Source organism: Eublepharis macularius, chromosome 18 (genome assembly GCF_028583425.1).
Source record: "Eublepharis macularius isolate TG4126 chromosome 18, MPM_Emac_v1.0, whole genome shotgun sequence".
In the NCBI taxonomy this organism is placed as follows: Eukaryota; Metazoa; Chordata; class Lepidosauria; order Squamata; family Eublepharidae; genus Eublepharis; species Eublepharis macularius.
The window spans coordinates 14,509,038-14,526,158 of NC_072807.1; the positions used below are offsets into that span (position 1 = coordinate 14,509,038).

General features: G+C 42.6%; 2 protein-coding genes across 2 annotated transcripts in view; one reads left to right on the top strand and one right to left on the bottom strand.

Moving 5' to 3' along the window:
- The first annotated feature begins 3,326 nt into the window (after positions 1–3,326).
- Positions 3,327–7,850, top strand: CALML4 (calmodulin like 4). The gene is made up of 5 exons (XM_055002855.1): positions 3,327–3,424; positions 3,526–3,556; positions 4,503–4,643; positions 6,794–6,982; positions 7,656–7,850. Exons 1-5 carry the CDS (start codon positions 3,422–3,424, stop codon positions 7,754–7,756), a joined length of 465 nt encoding a protein of 154 aa, XP_054858830.1. The 5' UTR covers positions 3,327–3,421; the 3' UTR covers positions 7,757–7,850.
- Positions 7,851–8,454: 604 nt separating this feature from the next.
- PIAS1 (protein inhibitor of activated STAT 1) overlaps positions 8,455–17,121 on the bottom strand; it is an 81,264-nt gene continuing 72,597 nt past the window's right edge. Inside the window, exons 9-14 of the mRNA XM_055002521.1 lie at positions 16,409–16,569; positions 15,828–15,958; positions 15,472–15,649; positions 14,166–14,308; positions 13,243–13,280; positions 8,455–12,708 (exon numbers count right to left, since the gene is read on the bottom strand). Of these exons, the coding sequence (XP_054858496.1) occupies positions 12,412–12,708; positions 13,243–13,280; positions 14,166–14,308; positions 15,472–15,649; positions 15,828–15,958; positions 16,409–16,569 (948 nt within the window). The 3' untranslated portion in view covers positions 8,455–12,411. The remainder of the gene's footprint in view (positions 12,709–13,242; positions 13,281–14,165; positions 14,309–15,471; positions 15,650–15,827; positions 15,959–16,408; positions 16,570–17,121) is intronic.

The window sequence follows — 17,121 nt, forward strand, 5'->3', positions numbered from 1 at the left end:
TGGAGAGGAGAAGGGCGTAAGCCATTTTGGGTCCCCTTTGGAGACAAAGATCCAGAGGAGTTAGCCATGTTAGTCTGTAGTAGCAAAATCGAAGAGTCCAGTAGCACCTTTAAGACTAACTTTACTGTAGTTGCATCTGACAAAGAGAACTGTGGTTCTCGAAAGCTTATGCTACAGTAAAGTTGGTTAGTCTTAAAGGTGCTACTAGACTCTTTTCGATTTTGGAGACAAAGGCACTGTAGCATGGAAGTAAAAAATATTTTTTTAAATTTTTTAATTAAAAACTTCTGTTATGACAACCTGTGAGCATCAAAATGCCCTCAGAAGCATGCAGATCATTGCCTAACTCGTGAAAACTGTTCATTGATCAATCAGTTAAAGATGTTTTGACCAGTTTAATGTTGCAGCCGTAGATGTAACCAGCGTCTACTCAAGTTTCTGGTTTGTGGATGCCGCAGTACAGTCTTCAGATTTACAGTTGTTTTCATGGTTTGCAACATAGTACTTTGATCAAACCCCCCACGCCCAGCAAGAGTTGGAGGCATTGGCTTAAATTCTTTGAACAAGTTCTGTATGCATTAGATAGTCTGACGCTGAGTTAGCTTCCTCTTCCACTAAAACTGCCATTTGTGCAAGATCAATGGTTCTAGCAAAAAAGGAAGTGCACAGACTATTTAATAGAAAAGAGTCCCGTAGCACCTTTAAGACTAACCAACTTTACTGTAGCATAAGCTTTCGAGAACCACAGCTCTCTTAATCAGATGCATCTGACGAAGAGAAATGTGGTTCTCGAAAGCTTATGCTACAGTAAAGTCGGTTAGTCTTAAAGGTGCTACGGGACTCTTCTATCTTGCTACTACAGACTAACATGGCTAATTCCTCTGGATCGAAGACTATTTAATGTGCATGGAACTCATAGGATCTAAGGCATACTTGGTTCTTTTTCCAGACAGCATCCCATAACTCCATAAGGAAACAACAGAGATGCGTGCAGGAAATGGTACCTTTCTCTCAAAAGGGAGCTGCAGTCAAGGGCCATGCTAAATGCTGGTTTAAAAAAAAAGCATTTCTGATTGCTAGAGAAATCCAGGGCTTCCTTGCACAGCGAGAGCTCTTTGTTCTGGTCGCTGGAGTCCCTTCTGTGCTTTTTACCTTCTTTCCCTCTCGCTACTCAGGTAGAAAACATTTCACTCCAAAGGCAGGAGAAAAGCATTTCTTCACTTGCGGATGTTAGGAATTCCATCACCGCCCCCACGTAGAATTCCTTCACCAGCTGCTACCTCGCCACGCCTTTGTATATCGTGTGCCTTTTCCAAGCGTGATCCAAACCGAAAGAATAAAAATTGGCTGGGGAAAAAAGTCTCTCTGGGTTGCATTTCTTTGTGAATTCGGACAAATCTCCGCTGTTTGGGCTGCCCCCTCACAGAAGCTGCTTCTGCAGGACTCCTTTTAGACGTTAAAACTGCTGTAGCAGAACTTGTCCACCTACTCATAGCTCACAGGGTAATTGAATCCCACAATATATCTTTTGTCAGAGCTACTCATTTATATCAACAGTCAACTTGAGTTCGAATGCCGACAGGAACAAGCCGTTCTTTGTGGCTATATTTGGGGGCGGGGGAGTCTCTGGAGAAACAGCCCCTGAATTCTAGAGGGTCCAATGGAGTCTAATCTGGAAACGGGGGGCCGTCTAGATGAATGCTTCAGTTGCAGAGTTGCCTGGTGTGCCAGGAGCAGGCATGTTAAAAGATGCTCTCTTTTTTTAAAAAAAAAAAAAGATTTTATTTAAAAAAATAATGTGAAAGTGAAAAATAGCAAGTGCATAATAAAAGATTATACAAATACTAGGTTGGCCATTGAATTGAGACTTGTACAGTCTATATAAACAATACATATAGAGTTGTTTTGAGACATACAAGCACTACATTTAAACTAACATGGAACTAATACAGGGATACAGTCAAAATTTGCCATACCTAAACATAGTTACATAATAGTTCTCAGGGCTTTTTTTTCTGGGAAAAGAGGTGGTGGAACTCAGGACCGCACAATAACGTCACTTTGGGTCAGCTGGAACAAGGGAGGAGTTTTTAAAAGTTTAAATCACCCTTGGTGAAAATGGTCACATGGCTGGTGGCCTTGCCCCCTGATTTTCAGACAGAGGGGAGTTTAGATCGCCCTCGGCACTGCTGAGCGGTGCAGAGGGAAAACTAAACTCCCCTCTGTCTGGAGATCAGGGGGCGGGGCCACCAGCCATGTGACCATTTTCAAGAGGTGCCGGAACTACGTTCCACCGCATTCCAGCTGGAAAAAAAAGCTCTGGTTCTCCTTCCATCTCCTTCCCGCTCCTTGGTTAATTTTGCCTATACAAACTATTACATCGGCTTTTTTGTTTTAATTCTTGTCTTTAAGTTAAGTTGCCTTAATTAAAGTTAGTTTCTACTAACTAACTAGTCAAAGAAATCCTTCCATTTCCCCCAAAATTCGGCCATTGGTCTGTTGTGTGTAAATAGATAGTTTAGCCATTGATGCATATTCATAAATCTTTTTTTTATTAGAAAATTTTTATTAGGTGAGAATATTAATATACAACTTTCAAATAGCATCTCATTATCCTTTCCCCCACCCTTTCCCTCCCCCCCTTTTCCAAGACTTCCAACAGCTTTCCAACCCTATAGCCTAATCATATTCATAAATCTTGTTCTCTTTTTGTTTTATCCGATGTTGCTTTTGCTACAGGTCTACCCGAACCCCCGTTTTAATTTATACGTGATGCAAAAATATTAAAAGTGTGTAAATACTGCAAGACAAATTTGGCCCAAGGAAACGACAAGGCAAGTGAAAAAAAGACTCGGGTTCAACGACCTTACGGAAAAAGCAAAATGGAGATTTTTCAAGTCAAACTACTGGGCTTGGAAAATTTAGTGGCATCCCACCCTAAGAAATGCAAACCAGTGTAGTTAATGCAGTCCTATGTGGCCTCTGTAAAGAGCCACTTTCAGATCAGCAAATGGACACGCTCCTTTGTTGGTGTCTTGGAATCCGTTTGAGATCAAGTATTTAGTCAGCCAAAGAATTCCAAAAGGGGAGGTGCCTAGAAAGGCAAATGCTGGAATTAGGCTGGGTACGTTTTCTACATTGTACTTGAAATTTTCTTTTACATGACAAGATGGAGCATTTCTGCAGCCCACCTGCTCTTTGGAGAGCAGCAGGTATTGCCACCGAAACGCGATCCATGCCATGGATCCTCTTGTATCCACACAACAAAGAGTATTTATTACACTTGTCGCTGTTCAGCTCCTCCCTTCGCGACTGGCAGACTTTAGCCTTCCAGCTAAACTGAAAGTCAGAAGTTGAAGACGCTGAGCGCGGGCTGGCCAAGAGACTCCACACCCTCCTGAGAAGGGTATAAAAGCCGGCAATGGTGAAGTGTTCTAATTTTTGTACAAGAGTGTGTGTGGGTGGGGGGGGGGTTGCTCTGAAGGGTGTCTTCATTTAACCTTTTGTCTTGTGTGTGCATTGCAGGCAAAATTCCTCTCCCACCACCAAATCAATGGTATGTACCTTTTAAAAAATGGCAGCAAAGTATATTCTAATATATGTTTATTTAACTGAACGTGCTGTTCCTGGGAAAACCTCAAGGCAGCTCCCACCCAGGCATTGCCCTTCAAACTGAATTTTACCATGGTGCGGCATTTGACCTTTATGCTTCTCCTGGTAGCACCAAGTCCTAGAGTTTCACTTTAGAATGGCTTTGTGGTTTTTATTCGATCTATCAGTAATGATTAAAAATACATAATGAAAACTTTTTGAGTTAAAGAAAAATGAGTTACTCTAAGAAACGGCTGCTGCATTTAACCATGGGATAGCTTTCAAGCCATAACATTCTTGCCTGGGGTTTTAATAACATGTCACAACATCAGTTTTATTGTTTTTATCTTTGCTGGCTTTGTTAGCATTATCAAAAAGAGTGTGATGCCTTGTTTCTGCGAAGTACTGGAACTCGACCTTTGAGATACCCGTGGAGCCATTCCAGAAACAAGAAGCAGAAATATGTCAGGCGGAGGAAGGCACAGTCAACCTAGGAGGGTGTTTTGATGGGGAAGATCCGGAGGAGTTAGCCGTGTTAGTCTGTAGTAGCAAAATAGTAAAGAGTCCAGTAGCACCTTTAAGACTAATGCTACAGTAAAGTTGGTTAGTCTTAAAGGTGCTACTGGACTCTACTATTTTGATGGGGCAGGTGGAATGTTAAGAGATAATATTTAAAATCGTCACATTAGATTGTTGTTATGTATCCTGAAGCTTGGGGATCAAAGAGGCGAATGCTTCCGCTTTTCTGGTACCATACATTGGAGCCTAGATCACCTGCAGGCACTAAGGAAGTTTGTGGGATGCGTGCCCTGGCCTCCACCTCCATGGGCCGCTACTTCCTGTTTGGGGGGAAATAACCCTTGTCTTCCCGTGCAGTATTGAAACTGGAGTCCTCCTTCTTTCCTGTCTAGAGTTCAAGGAATGTTTTTCCCTTTATGATAAGAAACACAAAGGCAAGATCAAGGCCAGTGACCTCATCACCGTCATGCGCTGCCTGGGGGCAAGCCCCACCCCAGGCGAGGTGGCAAAGCACCTTCAGGCGCATAAAGTGGGTAAGTCAAAGGAAAAGAATGGTCCACTGTTCATAACTACCCTCAAGAAAGGCAATCCTGGTAAGCTGACTATTGTAGGCGGTCACATACCAGAAGTTCAGAAGTGCCTGGATCTTTCCTCCCCCAACCAACAAAGACAAGAGAGGAGTTAAAGATGGGAGGGATAAAGGGGAAGGCAAAAGGCAAGGGTTAGGATCAGGCCTCACACTGAAAAAAAGCATTTAGCACTTTAAAAAAAGCTGTAGTTTGACTTTGCTAGAAAAAAATGGAATGTGTGTGCAGGAAGAAAAGCTGCAGAAAAGTCGGTAAAGATGCCGCTTTTTTCTGTGCAGAACGCAAAAAAAAGTCTGGGAAGAGTTTGGAGACTGAATCGGGGTATTTTGACAGTGCGTGCAGAACTCTGGAGAGAAATCGATACACTGTGGGTACAGAAACGATGAAAAAGTCCTGTCTTGGACCAGAGACAGACGGGGCGGGGGGGTAGAAGTTGAGGTTGGGGGTTCACACCTAGAGCTAGTTAGGCAGACAATGTGGAGATTCAGCACATAAAAGAAATTGGTAACAATAGGAGGATCTAGCTATGTGAGCCTGTAGGCACTTTTGGTATTTTGAAAATAGAGTATCTCCACAAAATGGCTGCTATGCATGCTGGGCCTAGTTCTCAGATATTAGGAGGTCCCAAGCCAAATGTCCACCTATGATGGAGGCAGCTGTCTCCAAATGGGAGTGTCCTACAGATAGAGGTTCAGAAAATGATGAACAGCATGGGGACTTTTTCTCTTCCTACTGTCAGACCTTGGGATCATCTAAGGAAATTGTCTGGTAGTAAATTCAGGAAGAAAATTCTTCACACAATGCATAATCGGTTTATGGAATTCTCTTTCTCAAGAACGGTACTTAAATTCAAGTGGGACCAGTCCATCAGCAGCTGGTAGATATGGTAGCTAAACAGAACTTAATGTTTAGAGACATTAAAACTTTTGAGTGCCAGTCTCTACACGAGACATCTGACGCATGAAGAACAAGTGTCAGGAGATGGGGTGGAAGGGTAGTTTAAAAAGAGAGACGGCGGCAGGGCAAAGGCTTTGCTATACGCTGGAGCTGTGTGAAATGCCAGAAGCGAAACTTCAGCCCATTATAACCTTTCCAGGTCCAGGCCCGGCTCTGGAAGGCAGCTCCAGCCCATTTCCATTCCTCACTGCCCTCTGATTGCAATCCCACACAGTTTTAGACAGGAGAGGTGAAATTGACAGAGCCTTCAGGGAGGCAAAGATGAAATTAACAAACCCTCTGAGCAGCGATCTCCGCCAGCTCTGTCCTTAAACTACGCTTCCCGGCTAACATTGCATCTCCCTCCACTTGACGAACATGCACCGAGGCATCTCATGTAGAGAGACTCAACCACTTGGAAAGAAACAGTAAGCCTTGCCTTCCTGTCACATTTGTGAGCATCTTGGACACATCTGGGTGGCTGTGGTTTTAACGCTGGATCATTGCTTCTTCCCTAAAGCAGCAGCCCTGGCTTTCTTCCTGTTCGTTGGAGTACAAGGTGTTTTAGAATTTAGATTCATCAATGTTTGGGTATGTAGGAAAAGCCCATTGAGAAACAGCTGCTTCGCTTGGAACCTCCAAATATCTGGCAACTGGACGCAGCCCTCATGTTGCCGTTTTGTTTCACTCGCTCCAAAAAACCCACAAGAGCCGTGAATTCATAATTTTGTGGCTTTTAGTTTTAAGAATAAGGTTCTGAGATCTCAAGATGAGTCACAGAAAAAAAAATTAATGAGACCACAAACTGATTGATAATAAAGAGGGAAGTGTAAGCGAAAAACTGTAATGGATTAATGATATGCCTATTATGTTTCTTACCTTTTTTACTTTGTAGATTGTGTTGTAGGCCATTCTTGGCCCTTTGTAGTTGCCTTCTTGCGATGTTTCACTTACTTTCTCTTGTTCTATCTTTTAACTTTTCCACCATAAAAATAAAAAATAAATTTCAAAAAAACCCACAAGAGCCCACAGGCTCCACGAGGTTAGGGGATTAGCCCTCGGTTCTGATCCAGCAACGCACATCTTGCGTTTGGCAGTTTTGTTTGGTAAAAGTTTTTGCGAGGACTGCGGCAGCTGATTCTGTTCCCTTCCGCTTCCAGGCAGCAACTCCGAGCTGGATTTTTCAACTTTCCTGACTATAATGTACAGGCAAATGCAGCAGGAAGACCCAGAGAATGAAATAATGCTGGCGATGCTAATGACGGATGAGCAGAAGACCGGCTTCATCCCAGTGGCAGAGCTGAAGGCAAAGCTGACCAGCCTCGGAGAAAAGCTGTCTGAGGAAGAAGGTGAGAGGCTCCCCCAGCGGCTTGGTGGCTTAGAGGCGAAGGGTCCTTTTTGGCCGAGTTGAAAGCTGTTTGAAAGTGAGATTGCAGCACCTGGCATGGGACACCTACCCCACATTTGCCTCTGGCAAACTGTTTCAAAGACCTGGGGCAAGTGAGAAGAACCGTATCGGTCAGGCACAGAGAGCAAACCGTCTCAAAGCATCCCCCCCCCCCGCCGCCCTTAAAAGCGATTGCCTGGTTCTAGGCTTGTTATTTAAAGCATCTCTGCTTAATCCCTAGGCGGGAAGAAGCTGCAGTCGTGTGGGGAGCTTGGAAAGTTTGCTAAACTATTATCAAACTTAGGGTGTTCCCTTTGCCTCTGTCCCCTTTTGAAAAGAGTGCTGCTGCAAAGGGAGTGCTTTAGCCCCTGGTTCCATTTCCAGTTCTTTTTCCTTGATAAGGAGGACTACCTGTAGTAGATAGGAACGCGAAAAATGCCTTTAATGTGTGTGTGGGGGGGAGATTAAGGGGTTAACAAGCTCTTCCCCAATACCCCATTCATTAAGATTTCTAAACACTCCTTTCTGCCTTCCCCTGGCATCAGGCCCTCCGAGATGCAGGTTTAGAATCCAGTCTAGATACCTAAATATCCAGTAAAACACAAATGGTTCCATTAGTGTGCAAACTGTTGCAGTGAACAACCTTCTGAAGGAAGCCAAAGTGGGACAAAACGGGCTTGTCAAGTACGAAGACCTGGTCAAGTCCATCACCCTTCCGCTTGCGGTGGACCACTGAGGGCCAGGATCGGGGCCATGCAGAGTCCTTTCGGTCACCTTTGGGATCTTCACCGTTTGCTTACCTTAAAAAATAAAACCTTTGCCTGCTGTAAGCCTCCCAGTTTAGAGATTGAGTTATTCTTCACACAGCCTAAGTCAAAAAGCTGTTCAGCTCTTGAGGGATCGAATTCCACCCAGCAGCAGTATGGTTTCAAAACAAAATGCAGGGTCAGGATTGACTGCATGGTTTTCCGGGTCGGGAGGGGCTAGAAAATGAAGGCTATTCTTCAGGCTATTGTCCCGTGGACTTGAAGGAAACACAACAGAATCTGCTATATGTATGCAGCTACTGAACCTGCTATGAGAGGTGCATTTTGTTATTGAACCTGAGGCACCTATTAATCGCCAAGCGTTACTAAGCAGTCAACTCTACAAACAGACCTGTCCCAACTTGTGCCATTCCAAGGCAAAGAAAACCCACCAGCCACTTGTTAGACAGCCATTCCACCTCCACGCAGGCAGTCCAAGGCAGATCAGGGCCCCAGCCACAGCACAGACCTGCTTTTAGCCCCAGTGGCTGTAATGGAGGTGAAGAACGCCTGCTTCTGCTTGGAGCTTGTATTTATTACCTGGAGGGATCTTCTATATAAATGCCTACATTATCCCCCCCAACACATAAAAGTACAACTCTGCTTTTCAGCAACTTACTTCAGAAGAGACAATGTAATAATGCTTTTTATTACATCTAAAGATGTTTTACATAAACAGGTAACATTCAATAGGGTAAACCATTTTTTTCCAATGCATGTAATAAATATTTTCACTTGGTACTTTTATACAAACTGACATTGATCTACTATACATTTCTTTTAAAAGCCACTTTTTAAAACTTGTTTGGCATGCTGTATGGAAAACTAAGAGAAAGTTTTAAGGCAATGAATCACAGATTTATGCTTATGGAATAACTTTATAGTTTTCTGTTTATATATACATTGTTTTCCCTTTTGTTAATTTGAACAATTAACAGCAGCACACAGCGGGGCCTCTCTGTAGAAATCTAAGCTCTCGTTGGAAGGAAAATAAGAACACAAGAAGAAACAACCCTTTCAATAAAGCGTTATGAAAAACATTGAAATGTTTAATGTAGTGAAAAAGGTAACCACGCCAAAAGAAAAAAGCAAATTAATTCAATGGAAGGTCTATCAGCAATAACATTCTCCAGAGGCTTATGGGTCTGTGTTTTGAGTAGGTAAAGAAGTGACTTTGGGACTTAGGAATGCCATTCTGAAAATACTGCTAGACAGTGCAACAATTGATTGAGTTTTAGGAAGGTATTATTTTTGGTTTTGCTTTTAGTTATTCTTAAAACTATGTACCCAGTAATGCCCACAGAAGTGATTGAAAAAAAAGTCATTCTACCCCCTGCTATACAAGTATCTTGCATCTGTGGGTATACATACCACACCTATGCAACTGACTGTACAAAATACATACACACATACAAGCAACACTCACACGTACACTCCCCTGTTGTAAATAAGGACCCCCAAAAACTGGCCAAATAAAGAAACTCCAAAATAAGTCACACGGAAACAAACTTGGCAATATATCAAATGTACACACTTGTGTGTGGGTTGTGTGTGTGTTTGTTTAAGCAACATGTTATGCTACATGGGATTTCTGATGAAACCAAAATTGAGTATTTTGCCAAGCAATGTTAGCTACCGTTGTTGGCTGCAGAACTGGCTCTTCTTCCAGGATCTTGTGTTACCCTGGGTAAATATGCCGTCAAGGAGCCCAAGAAACAGAGCACTTCATGAATCTCAAAAGTTCCTTGCTTGAGTTTATTATTACAGACTTAGGAGGAGACAAGTGAACACTAACCGGCTATGCCTTAGCTTTCAGGGCCCTGCTCTGGGCTGACCAACATTGATGATGAGTTAACTTCTCTCTTTCCAGAAGGTAAATATTCCTTGCAAATGCGCCCTCCAGTGGTGACAGTATTTCTTGTCTAAGGAGAAACTTGAGAGCTAGCAGCCTCACTGTGGCGTATCTCACAAAAATATTGGCTGTCCTTATTCAGTCAGCTTCACACTTGGTTTGGATAAGGTCAAGAGATCAAAACAACTATCTCAACAACAGCTGGTACCACTGGAAAAAAAAACTTGCAACGGCTATAGCGCAGTGTGCAGTTATACACACTTACATTGCAATACAGTTAAATAGATTTTAAAAGCGCTCGATTACAGCCAAAAGTATATCATCCCTTGGTTGTCTCATTCTGTGGGTAGAAAAAATATCTGGATTTACCATAGATTTAGCAGAAACAGCAGGTACAAAGCCTCAGATATGATGAGAACAATTCTACCATTCTCATTTCAACAACGTTGCTATCTTGTCTCTCTCCCTCTCTCAAACACACACACTTTTGCTTTTCAGTATTTCCACAGGTCCTTTGAATTGGCACGTAACTGGGTCACACCTCTAATGAAGTTCTATACTATATTTGTGCCAGGTTGTTTGCTTTTAAAAAGTAAGTTTTGATGCCACCAAGCTAAATTGAACTCAGAAAGGATTTCCTGTTCTCTACCCTTTTATTTAAATTTTACTAACATTTAATAAATTATAAACTGGCCAATGGTAAAGTATCAGCCAAACATGAATGGAATACACATGCATCAGACAGACACACATACACACAGATCTATAAATACATATATACACACACACATATACATATGAACAAATATTTTCAAAATTCAACTCAGCTTTTAAGTGGCAAAAGGGATACATTTACAAAAAAAGCACTGAAAAAAGTATGTGATCTCTGAATTTGTCGAAAAACTGAATGTGAATAAAAGAGGTTATTACTGCAAAATTCTGATGCAAGATTGCTTCGGAAAAAAAAAAGACACATGCCACCTTTTCCAGCTATGGTTCAAAGAACTATCAGACACAATTTTGATCAAATGGGTGGACAAAAAGTCTGCCTGGTTTCTTCTCCCTCCCTCCCAATTAATTTCTGATCTCTCTGTAAACTCAAGATTTTAAAACCTAGCTATTTAAAAAATCTCACACCAGAAAGCAAACGTGCACTCCAATGAAGGCTCTGGGATATATCAAAATTGCTCTTCCATACTTTCCTTTTCCTGTTTTTCATTGGGAAGATTCCCTTAAAAAACAAATAATTTCATGTCCGCTTGCAGGATTCATATTTAGCGAGAAAGGGGACAGTTTAAATAATCAGCCACTTTGAAAAGACACTTTTCTAAATCATGCATATTTTATGGTAGGAAAGTCCCCACAAACATTAAGGGGAATTAAATACAGCTTGCACAGCTCAACTATAAAATAAAAGGAAGAAAATGGCAGAGGCATTCACAAACTTCAAAGCCAGGCACAGTGGAAAGAATTTACACTCATCCAAAAATATTTCCATATTCCACAAGAATTGAAGCAAGAAAGGGAAGGACTTTTCAAATCGTGTTTTTTTTTAAAAACGAGTTTCCATTTGGTGTTGCTCAACTCTATGCATGCTTACTCAAAATCAAGTCCCACTAACTTTAAAAAAATCTTTCACTCAAGCAAAGGTGCACGGGATTGAACCCTGAGGCTCTAAGATCCTTCAGAAAGAAAGCTAATGCACTATTGATGAGAGAATCGATGCAAAACAGAATGATCTGAAATCACATTATTTCTTTTTGGTTTTGGTTATTGGCTTATTCTGATCCATTACAATTAAAAAAGAGAAAACAGGAAGAAATTAACTAAGTAATTTTCAAAAATCCCAGGGAAGGAAGATAGTTAGTTTAAACATTTGACAATTGTTGGACCACCTTTGGAAGGGAATCTTTAATATAAAAAAGTTGAAAGACCACCGGAAAGGTTCATCAACGCCTTTGTCTCATTAAGGGATCCCTAACGGCAAAGAGAGCTGGCACGTCTGACCTAGGAAAAGAACCAGATAGTACTCTAACAGGAGGAAGTCCAATGAAGAAAAATATGACGGTTCTGCACTAACTTTCAGAACTAGAAAACAAACATTCTGAAAAGCAACATCCAGCAGAGAACGCTGGGGTGGAGGATGGAGAGTGTAATTTATATAAATAGAAGAATTCAATTTGCGTTTAAATTACAGCAGAAACAAGAGAAGAGCCAATCTACGGGCACGAGACTCATTCTTTCCAATGAGGTTTGTGTGGAAAAACATTCCCAACAGATTGTGCCCTAAGGGGGGAGCAGTTCCTTCTAGTATCTTGGGTGCCATCTGTTTTCTTCGGAACTAAAAGTCCCCCTACAGGTTCAAAACTTCAAAACACTCCATTTCTTTTCCATTAGTATCACTGTAAAGAAATAAAAGGTTATGCGGTTAAAGGTCAAAACTTTAAAAAGAAAATGAACACTCCAGACAAACAGGGGGGGCGTAAAATCTTCTGTATCCAAAAAACTAGGTTGGGAGTTTTTGTTAATTTTTTTTTGTTTCTTTTACCAGTCAAACCATCTTCTGTTTATATACAAAAGTACAACTGAAAATATAGTTTTTTGTTCTCTGTACATGTCTTAATATTTTTCCCTACAAAAAGGAAAAGCTTATCTGCATTTCTAAACAAAAAATAAGGTAAAACGAAGCCCAAAATCTTTCCTCTAGCAAGTCCAGAGCCATTTCAGCAGAACTCAGTCCAAGGAGATAATGTCTGGCATGACACCAAAGAGTGATGTGGGCTCTGTGCTGCTTCGGTTGGCAACAGGGTGGCCGTGGTTCTCCCGGAGGCTGTTGGAGGACACGAGACTGCTGTTGCTACCGCTGTTACTGCCATTCGTAGCCGGGAGCGTGGCGCTCCCTCCTGCATTTAGCTGATCCAGAAACATCTGGGATGAAGGGTAGGAGAAAAAACGCGAGTGCAAGAGTTCTTGATCATCGGAGGCAGACACGGCTGCAGCCGCAGCAGCTAGAAGTGAAGTGCTGTAATGCTGGAACAGGAAGAAAAAAAAACAGGCAGCTGTGAAAGTACTACAGAAAGGCTGTTCACAACAAAAGTGTGGTACCAACGCATAGTTCTGCCATCATTTTACAAGAAGTTTAATTCAGAGAGTTTAATGTGCTTAAGCTTAATCCGGTTTCCCTCCCGCTCAAATTGGGTACGTCCGTGCTAGACACAAGAGTTTAAAACAATGAGACGATCAGCTTTCTAGGGTCACAGCCTGGGAAAGGTAGGCTGAGACTCATGGAGGACTGAGAGAATTATGGTTTCAGAAGATGTAAAAATAATGGCGAGAAAGGTGAACCCATTCTGTATGGGAAGACCCACATCATGAGGTCTAGCCAGCCAACACACACTTTTACTCTTTAACCATCTGCCTGAACCCAGTCTTTTTGACACTATCTTGTAATGTGAACTGTGAACAATTTCTAGATCTCCCTTATTATGAGTACCTATGCTGGAATAAATTATTCTAGTAATTTAATTTGTTCACCTTATTTGTTCCTTACTATCAACTGCTTACCTGATTGTCTCCTGACAAGAAAGGAAAGAAGTCCAACCCTGTGGAAAGCAACATTTAAAAAAAGGTCAATGGTCTCAAGTTGCAGTATTTCCCAAACCTCCCCCACAGGACAAAGAGCTTAAACCTGAGCGGCATGCATTTCAAGGCCAGATCAAGGCCTACGTGGTGGGGGGAGGCCAAGAGGCAGCAGTCCGTCCAATGGAGCCTTCATCATAAACTTGGAAATTTATTTTTCGATATATATTTTAGGGAACCGATCAGTTCCCGGTAAGGGGGGGGGGGCGGTGTGAAACCAAAAAAGCAAGACCACCACTTGGTAAATGCAATCTGTAAACCACACAATAAACTTGGTATCATCACCCTCTCTGCTTGTCCCCAATTTTCATACAACTATGGGAGGTGCTAACACTGGAAGAGGCTCAAGGTAATAGATGACCACACACCCCCAGTCAATTTCAGTCACAGCACGGCTGCATGTCCCCAGTCATCTGGTTCTACCCTAGGGACACATCTTTGTCTCCAAGTCTACAATTCTGAGCAAACAAATGTTTGCCAGAGAAAGGTTTATGCAACATCCCCCCCTGCTCACACAAATGCATCGTCCTAGTCTCCCACTGAACTAACTGCGTGTTCTTGTTCGTTCTCACACACACCATACACACACCACACACACCTAGTTGTTGGGGGAAAGATTCACACCGCTACATATAATATGTAGTTCGGTTGAGTGCCATTGATTTCTACTGAAAAGGGTTACTTCTGTGTTACTTCAAACACAGAAGATTTCAGGCTAGTAGTACTTGCCAACAGCTCTAGTGATAAAGGGCAGCAGGAGCAAGGCCTCTGTCAATCTGAGTCCAGTGGCAGGACTGAGCAGCTCTGTCTATCCCGTTACGCTCGACTAATGAGAGCCAGGAGCCCACCTTGGAGGTCATAAGGCATGGGTGTCATATGAAACGGGTGCCTGTACTCTTGTATAAGTGAGGTGTTTATATAGCTGGTGTCCACCGCTGGAAGGCTTGGAGTTCTTGAAACAGGAGATGCTTGGTGCTGGAGACTTAAAATGCTAAGAAGAAGGGGGGGAAAAATAAGTCTGAGTTTTAAAGCCACAAGGTATCTGGGAGAGCAGGCTGAATTCTACAGACATTCAAAGCAATGGATTTGCTATCAACCGTGTTTCCAAAAAGACGCCTCCTTCACATCAAGCTTAGCCGCAAATGTTTGCAGGGAGCCAGATCTTTTACTCAAGCATCAGAAATAACTCCTAGATTCCCTTCTTTTTTGGACCACATCTTTTGACCCGCACTTCCTGCTCCCCATTCAACTCCCCACATTTCTGCTGAACGTGGAAATTTACTAGAGACCAAGTTTGCCCTGCAGCAGCCAGCCACAGAGCCGGTAGCTTAAAAGCCACAAACACTTTTCTCTCCCAGCTTCATAGCTGACTTCGAAAGGGATGGTGTAACGCCCCCCCCCCCCCCAACTTTTTATGCCATAACTCTTCAGCTGTACCACATGACTTCATTTCTGCAACTGGGGGGAGATTTCACCTGGAGGCAATTTTTATTTGCCCGAGATAATCAGGCGAACAGCCAGTTGCAAGCCTCCTCTTTGATGGACGTGACTGCAATAATCATCTGATTAGGATACTGGAGAGGGCATTCCTAAAGGCTGCAGGTTCAACTCTCCGAGCTGACATGAGCCAAGGCCAATGGTCTGGATCTCCACGAACAGGGAACCTGAGCCAAAGGCAGCAATGGCAACACTCACTCAAGCAGCTTCACCAAAAAAAGGCTTGAGGTCAAAATAATTTTATCTTTACAGCCTGAGTTTTGAAGTGGGAAATTGCAGTGCTGCGTTATTTGCGAAACAAAAACACAATTATCTATTACACACAGAGAGATCAACTACACTGTGGCAAACTAACCATCTTACAGACAGTTTCAGGTGTGTCATCCCACAACGGCCCTAATAATTTGTCAGTCCAAAAGCCACACTTACTCAAGCCAATTATCTTAAATACTTACCAAAAAAAAAGGATTTCTTTGCCGTAAGAACCTCCTTTATCACTGTGATACCCCAATTGTTTTGATACCCCAATGCTATGTTTTTAAAAGGAACGGGTTTTATGACCCATGAATTGCCACTGAGCAGCAGCCAGCTCCAGAAACAAGTCACATGCGGCCAATACAGTTCCTGCAACCGCTGCCGCTTCCTCCATTTCCTCACCTCTTGTTGTTAATGGGTGATGCAGGGGACAGGGAAGGGCAGTTCCTCTTGACAGACGGTTCTTCCTCCTCTTCCTCAGAAGAGCTGTCAATGGTTAAGTCAATCACCTCGACTTTCTTATTCTTGTTTGACTGCTGATGCGAAGACACTTGATGGTCCACAGAAGAACTTAAACAGCCTAGAAAGGGACGAGCCAAACTGTGACATTCCAAACCTGAAGTGCAGCAATGCATTAAGAAGATGAATATAAGACGGCGCGCAATTACCAAACAAGCAAAATCACCAGTCAGAACAAAGGGAAGAAAGAAAGATGAGAAGGTAAGGGCTACTGTTCCGCAAACTGACTTGGCACTTACCTTCCACTCCGTTAAAAGATGACATCACCTCTTGGGTCTCTTTTTTTGATCTCATAGGTGCCCACGAACCATCTTCTTTGAACTGAATTTCATCACAATCTGTGCAATACTTCAAGATTTCCATGAACAACCTGTGAAAAGGTGAGGACGTATTAGGAAGATATAGGAACTTTAGATGCATCAGAGAAGAGTCAGCACCTGAAACCTAGGGCGAAAAAATTGCAGTGGTTTAAGATATGAATCTCATTTATTCTCTCACCAGAAATCACCACTAGGTAATTTTTAAAAAGTAGATCTGAACTTCAAATGTACACATGTGGGTAAGTGCCATGAAAAGACTTCACCCAGTGCAAGAGCAAGACAGAATGGAGCTCAAACACCCTGCTAAGGCCAAAAGTATCTTCAGACTGCACCCACTTCACTACCACTGCAAATTATGCAGTCAAGTTTCCCGCATTTGGGGAAACCGTACACCCAGAGTGCAACGAATGAGCCTCACCCTGGGAAATGCACCTTCGTGATCACGGTATCTCCCCCACTTCCTTATCCCAGCTTGTGTTTGACTTCCAAAAGTTACTCACCCGTCAATTATGAGGTGTTCGTAGGGGGCCTTCTTATCACACACAGGGCAGACCCATGTGGGCTTCTTCTCATTCATTTGAATATACAAAGTTGCATCAAAACATTGCAGGTGTGAACAGGTCAGGGACCTGCAAGGTATCGCCAGCCGCATTTTACCAAGCTTTAAAAAGAAAAAACAACTGTCAATAAAAACACTATTCTTTTTTTTGTACAAGAAATGCAGGAAAATGCTGTTGTGTTAAAAAAAAGGTATTTCTACTTAAAATAAGTATTTTTCAAAGCATGCAACTCTAGTGAAGCCAAGAGACCCAAGGCGCATCCGACAGCAGCAGGCTGCCACCTTCTGTCTGAACATAGGCATTCACCTTCCCCCAAAAGAGATCAATGTCACCAGCTCAGCTACTCCAAGGATATTCAATTAACTCACTATTCAAACCACCATTTGTTGCAAACATTCAAAAACTGGGTTTTTTGGGGGGGGGTGTCTTTGTACAATCAAAAATGCCTGGACTTGGATCATAACCAAACACTATGTCCATGTGTGGCCTGGCAGTGCTTCAGCCCCCGCTGTCCCCCTCACCCACCCCTTCAGCACCCACCCACCAGAAGGAAAAAAAAAAACGTTTTCTGCCTGGGGGGTGGGGAATCAGCTTACAAGACACACTGTCTTGTGTCTCTCCACTGTACTGAAAATAAAGCTGACCTTCGTTTT